The 7,117-nt window shown below is 35.5% G+C and overlaps 1 protein-coding gene across 1 annotated transcript; it reads left to right on the forward strand.

Annotated features, from left to right (window-relative positions):
* The first annotated feature begins 42 nt into the window (after window positions 1-42).
* Window positions 43-5,533, forward strand: bpnt2 (3'(2'), 5'-bisphosphate nucleotidase 2). The gene is made up of 5 exons (XM_051701010.1): window positions 43-697; window positions 2,274-2,433; window positions 3,085-3,180; window positions 3,534-3,695; window positions 4,260-5,533. The coding sequence occupies exons 1-5, from the start codon at window positions 359-361 to the stop codon at window positions 4,526-4,528; spliced, it is 1,026 nt and encodes a 341-aa protein (XP_051556970.1). The 5' UTR covers window positions 43-358; the 3' UTR covers window positions 4,529-5,533.
* Window positions 5,534-7,117: the final 1,584 nt, after the last annotated feature.

A 7,117-nucleotide genomic window follows, 5' to 3' on the forward strand; every position in this document is an offset into this window, starting at 1 on the left:
TGATTTACACTCGCAGTGTTTCCTCCTGACCTGGAAGAAAAACGCGGGGTGCAGGTTTGGCTCTTGTTGGCACTCACAGTGGACGTGGAACACTGTCGCGGAGTTATTCGCTACCACAGTGATCGATCCTTCACAGTGAGAAATCTTATATTTGGACTAATACAACGGGATATACGACAAACCAATGACAGCACCGTGAATGAAGGTTTCGCTCAACCTCATTTAGACTCGCTGTATTTCCAGTTGTTTGTGGTACAGTTTTATTTAAAACATCATGCAAATGCTCGCGAAAGGGGAACATTTCTAATAAACAGCTGTCCTGTTCTCATATTCACTGGCTCACTCGACCGCTTCACCCATGGCTCCGATGGGCATCCGGCTGTCCCCACTCGGCATAGCTGTGTTCTGTTTACTGGGGGTCGGGGTGATTTATCACCTCTATGCCGGAGTCCTGTCCAGCAGAATCGCCTCGTTCAGACAGAAGAGTAGGGTGGATCTGAGGGATCTGCTCGCCCTGTCCATAGAGGCTGCGGTTCAGGGTGGTCGGGAAGTGAAGAGGATAAGGGAGGACAACACACTAGAGGAGAAGACAAAGGGAAAGACCAAGGAGGGAGCAAGTGAAAAGCTCACACTGGGTGATCTGAACTCACACCGCAAGATGTTCTACCTGATTAAGAACACCTACCCTTATGTACAGGTATAGATGATCTGTGCTTAAAGAGGTCACCCAAAAATGAAACTTCTCTCATCATTTACTCACCCTCTTCTGCAGAACACAAATTAAGATTTTTAGAAGAATATATCAGCTCTGTAGGTCCATACAATGCAAATGAATGGTGACTAAAACTTTGCCCAAAAAGCACATAATACAGCATAAAAGTAATCCATACGACACCAGTGGTTTAATCCATGTCTTCTGAGACGATCCAACCAGTTTTGACGCATGCACAGAGTGATAGATGGCACTAGGAAGTGTAATCAAGCTTGAAATCATGGTCACCAAGGAGATTGCTGATGTCAAGATTTATAGTGAAAAAGGAGTTACATTTTGGTCTGTTCTCACCCAAAACCGATTGGATTGCTTCAGAAATATTCTTCTAAAAATCTTTGTTTGTGTTCAGCAGAAGAAAGAAAGTCATATACATCTGGGATGGCATGAGGGTGAGTAAATGTTGAGAGAATTTTAATTTTTGGGTTATTTATCCCTTTAAAGATGGGCTATACTTTCAAAAATTACCATGGTAGCCATTGTTTCCCCCCAAATAGTTACACCATAGCTACTACAGTTACTTTTAGTTATGTAAAAGCATAATAAATAAATAAATAGCAATAATACAGTAATAAATAATAATAATAAACATGTAACAAACAGTATAAGAAACTTTCAGAATTGTTGTCATTTTAGTTTTTTCATGGCAATATTGGATATTACCATAGTTTTGTTGTAGAAACTAACTGTGGAGTTTTGGAGGAGACTATGGCTACAATGTAACATTTTGTAAAGGTAAAACATAACATGATTGATCACACAGCTCATTGTGCATATAATAGACTTTGTATTCAGATTGTAGTCCAAAACCACAGAAGATAATTCACTATGGGTTCCCTTGGGATTTTGCTGTGGGTTTTTATGGGAGTTGTTTCCAACTTATGAGTAAAATAAGGTCTGTGGTAAACATTATTGACTATACATGGATGTTTTGTTCTACAACATAAATTACACACTTTCATACCTCAAACGTAAATATAGAATAAGCCATATTGAATTACATACAGTGTACTTAAAAAAACACTGCGGCTTCAAAACACGTTTGAGGTTTGACTGTGTAATTTATGTCGTAGAACAAAGCATCCACGTATCGTCAAGTAATGTTTACCACAGGCCTTATTTTACACTTAAGTTCAAAAACCCCATTATAAAAACCCATAGGAAAATCCCAAGGGAACCCATGGTGAATTCTCTTCCGGGTTCGCCTACAAATTGCCGTCACGGCTGAACAGCTCTATAAGAGTGATCTGTGATGATTGTGTTGGTGAATCAGAAACTGTCTCAAAACTAGTGAGCTGCCTATCTAGACAGTATTTTGGGGCATCGTAGGCAAGTTTGAACATCCAGCAATCTTTATTTTGTGATGCTTGGTTAAAAGTGGAAGATGTGTGGTTTACCATCTCTGGACACAAACAAAATGCTAAATTAGTTGGACAATACACAAACCGCTGTGTATATGGTGAACAAGTTGATCAAAGTGTGGTTTTCTTTAATATGGTTTCAGGTGAACTCAGAGGAACATGCAAATGCTGAGGGTGAGGCCACTGTATGGACACGCAGCATTCCTGGAGACATTCTGGAGAAGGTTTCTGGGGGGAAGGAGGTGCCTGCAGAGAAAGTCACGGTGTGGATTGACCCATTAGATGCCACTCAGGAGTACACAGGTATAAACTCTCGGTGTTTGTGCCCTGACATAAATTAGTAGTGTTGTAGCTGTTTTATAAATGTAAGATTTATGAGGTTTGTTTAAACATTCTTGAAATAATTGTTTTTATTTACATTTAATTCGATTGTTTGTATTTATATTATAAAATAACTAATATATATCTGTCATTTGCACCTGTGATTACATTGATGGACAAAGATATGCACGTCATGACAAAAAGAGGCTGGCAAATTCAACTTTGGTTTGGCAAGTGTTTGGATTTGGGAAGGTGGTTAAATGCAATTTGTTGTTTTAAGTACTTCAATTTTTCTTCAATGAAAAGTAATTTGAATTAAATAAATATTTGATGTAAGAAAATCAACTGGTGGAGGTGTGTCCAATTAATCATCAATCCCTTAATCAACGGCCTTACTTTGGAAGACCGATACAAGTAGGGTTGCCTTTGAATTGCAAGGAAAGAGGCAGGCATGAATACAATATCCTGACTTGCCTTATTATCTATGTAGGTTATCCATGTCTAATTTGAAGTTTTATTGCCACATTGTCGGTGAAGTGCTGCTATTGCAGTATGAGGAACAGTATTGTGTTACTGCATTGCCCGTATGCTTGTCCAGGATGTATATCCGTTCTCATTGTTTGCTTTCAACAGAAAATCTTCGGAAGTATGTCACCACCATGGTTTGTGTGGCTGTGGATGGGAATCCTGTTATAGGTGTGATCCACAAACCGTTCACTGGGTACACAGGTGTGTTTATTTGAGGTTTACAGACATAATTGAGACCTGATTAACTTGTGGGTTTGGAAACAAGAACTAGAGACCATTTGGATGATGCAGTGAAACGTAAATAAAGTGTTTTTCTCGGACCTTTTTGAACTATAGATTGCAGCCGCTATTACGCACAAAATAACTGACTGACAAAAATATTTTACAAATCAAACAAATAGAAAAAAGGCATTTGGTTTAACGTTAGACTAAGAGGTTGTAGTATATATTTTTTATTGTCATTACACCTTCACTGACCTGTCTTGACATTATTGTGTTTTTAAATAAGCAGCTGAGATTTATACTGTTGCTCAAATATTCTTTCTCATCATCAGCTTGGGGTTTTGTTGGAGAGGGAGCCAGCCTGGCACCTCGTGCTTCCTACAACACAAACTCTCCTAAGGTGATTGTGTCTCGCTCACACTCAGGCAAGGTGAAGGGCTTTGTTCAGACAGCCTTTGGAAATAATACTGAAATTATACCAGCAGGGGGTGCAGGTACTACAATATCTTCCACTGTCTTTTAAAATAAGTATGAACTCAATAAATGTAATAACTTTTTTCCTTCAAAATGTCTTTGAATGCACTCAACAGTGTTTATTTTTATGAATTTTCACTGTAAAAATCGGCAATCTAAATAATCTTAAGTCAACGTGAAATCAAATTTGACCATACTTTCATTCTTGGTCTTATTGTGAACGAAACATTTGTGTGTTGTTCCAAAGATTTATTTGTATTTTTATATAAATATAAACCTTTTCCTTTAAAGTAACTTTTCTTTTTGGCTGACATCACAAATCTGTCTTTTTTTTTCAACCCCACCTCCAACCACCTGACATATAGTGACCACTTTTCATGATCCAGTCAATTCTTATGGATACAATTAAGTCCCGTCCCCTATTTTTCTTTTATGGGTTCACATCATTCACATCAGCATTACAGAAATAAAATGGATTGCGAATGCCGTTTCATGCTGATTTTAAGTTATCAGTTAACATTGGCAGTGTTAAATACTATAACTATAGATTGCTTCAGCAACATTTGGGCTCTTTTTTTCCACAGGATATAAAGTACTGGCTCTTCTAGATGCCAATGATGAGGAATACGAGAAGGCCGATATTTATATCCATGTAACGTACATTAAAAAGTGGGATATCTGTGCTGGTGATGCAATCCTGAGGTCTCTGGGAGGTCAGATGACAACTCTTAAAGGAGAGCAGATCGATTATTCAGGCTCAGAGGGGAACACGGGTGGCCTGCTGGCCAGCATTCAAACTGACCACAAGGCATTGGTTGACAGACTTCCACCCTGGGAAGAAAACAAACAATAAATAAACAACAACCAGGTCTAAGCCCTTGCGCTCCCAATTTCTTTGGTACCACATTTTTGGTAGAAAAATGAGGAAGTGAGATAAGTTTACATGAGACAACTGATTCAGCATCAGTAACTCTGTGTAATAAAAACCCACGCAGGTTTGAGAAGTGCTACAGGTGTTGTAAGATAAAAAAAAAGAAAGTGTGCCTTTGGCTTGTAAGAATCATCAGTCACGTATCATGTGACATATTTAAAGAATGTTTCATTGTGTCGCATAAAGTGAAAGCGTGGGTTTAAATCATGAGGTCACTTTACTTTGTAATTTGTTACTCCATGTTTAACCAGTAGTTTTATATTTCATTTCATACTTGTTTTCTGAGTTCTAGTTGGGATGTTGTGCGACACTCCAAAATGGCTTGTAACACCAGAGGTTTGAATGCTACCTAAATTGGTTTTGGGTGAGAATTTAACTGTGAATCCAGAAATAACTTGAATATTATATCCTTTTGCATAGCACTACTTCTCATTATAACGGAGTACATTTTTCCCCTCAGTGGCCTGTGTTCAGTCCTCTATGTCAGATCTCAGTTCATCAGGTTTATTCACTGAAACCTGAATTGCAGTGTAATAAGACTACAGAGGTGTAAGGTGTAAATATAATATATATAAATATAATACAGTATGTTAAGATGGAAATACCATTTTGTTCTGTTTTGTTTGTAGGGAGAATTAAAGGGAAGTAAAAAAAAATATTTAATGGAATACTCAGTCTTCAAACTTCACATTGGGTGATTCATACAGATGTTGGTGTACTTGTTCTAGGGCTCTTTCACTGTGATAGATGACTCATTGTAAAACTCAAATTTTCAAAATAGATATTTTTGTATGAGTATCGATACCCTTGCCATGATTGTTTGTTGAGATCCTACAAATAGCCATGATAGTGTGTTTCCCTCCTGGCAAAACTGGTGTTGTGCATGACAAAAAGAGAATATTAAAGGGAAAAAATATTTTTTCTGCATGTGCTCTTTTACAGTTCTTGTCTAAGATTTTAGGCATGTTATTTGGCATCACATTGATTGACATCTTCATTTTGCCTTTAATTATTAAAGTATTTGCATTTTATGAAGAGTGAACCTTCATTTTTTATGTAAGTGTACACACTTATATAAATAATGGTTTGCTTACATAGTTGTGAATTATGTCTAAAATATTTGCTTTGGTGAAGGGAAACACAAATTAAAATTCAAGGAACTTTTCATGTATATATTTGATTTAAATTCTATTTAATATGTATGAGTTGTATTAAATTGCATCTAAACTTCTGTTAGAAGATTATAACATTGCTCTTATCATCATTTGTCTACACATCATAATGATATTCTTTAATGTAAATCAGAGAGAGAATCTGTTTGCGCCACAAGGTGGCAGTTTAGTTTCAGTTTCACTTCCAATCACGTCCCAAGCATAGAACAACAAAAAAGGAATCGTTTTCATTTATCTGATTTTTATTATATTCTAAACAAAAGTACGTTTTTATAAGCTTGAATGCATCAATAATATTTTTTTGACCAGTAATAGCCATTAAACAGGAATTATGTGGACGGCCATATGCTAATACACTGGATTCTGAAAGTATGAGACCACTAGTGAAAATGTTTCTTATTTGCATTTCTAATTTAATAAAATGTTTGTTTTTCCATTATAAATATATATTTACATAAAACAACTTAACAGTTTGAGTGAAAAGAAATTAACTTGAATATGATAATTTCTTTCACTGAAAAAAAGGACTAATAAAATTTACTTGATTTTTATTTCGCAAGTTTTTGCACACAGTTTTTCTAAGTAAATTTTAATGGTATAAAATATAAGTAAAATCTGCTTAACTTTATAATATAATATTGATTAGAGTAAATTTAACAAACATTTCAGAGAATAGTTACTTTTACTAATAAAAGATGTTTATGGTACATAAACTTTAAAATTTAAATGAACATTTTATTGAACTTTTCATCTTTCCTTATAAACAAATGTTTAATCATGTACTATATGACATATGAAAGCCTACCACAGGGAAGCTCTATGCATGCAGTGTGGTCTATTAGACAAAAACACCTTGCATTGCTGGTTAAAACAATAAGATGTACCGCTACGCACGCAGACCTCAACAAAAAACAATGACAGTAACAATCAACAGATAGTTATTTGATCATGAACGGGTAATTTGGAGTACAAAATGAACTTTAGACTTCTCTAAACAAGAAGTTACCAAATGTAACAACAAAGTCAACAATAAAAATGGTGTAAATAAACTTGTAAACAGTGAAACCATGCAAGCTCATTAATTATTCATGCTGGGAACACCAGCTTCAAAAAGTTAAGTAAAATTACTTATTTTATTCACCTGTGAAATTTACTCAAATTAGTGAATAAATATGATATGATATTATGTATCACAAACAATGATAAATAATATTTACTTGTAAGCTAGAGCATTCATTTTTACATGTTTGAATTAAATACAAATGTAGAATTTACTTAATATTTTCAAGTTCACGCTTTAACTTATTCAGTGTAAAAGATACTTAATCCTTTCTGCTAT

This window comes from Myxocyprinus asiaticus, chromosome 6 (assembly GCF_019703515.2).
Source record: "Myxocyprinus asiaticus isolate MX2 ecotype Aquarium Trade chromosome 6, UBuf_Myxa_2, whole genome shotgun sequence".
NCBI classification, from domain to species: Eukaryota; Metazoa; Chordata; class Actinopteri; order Cypriniformes; family Catostomidae; genus Myxocyprinus; species Myxocyprinus asiaticus.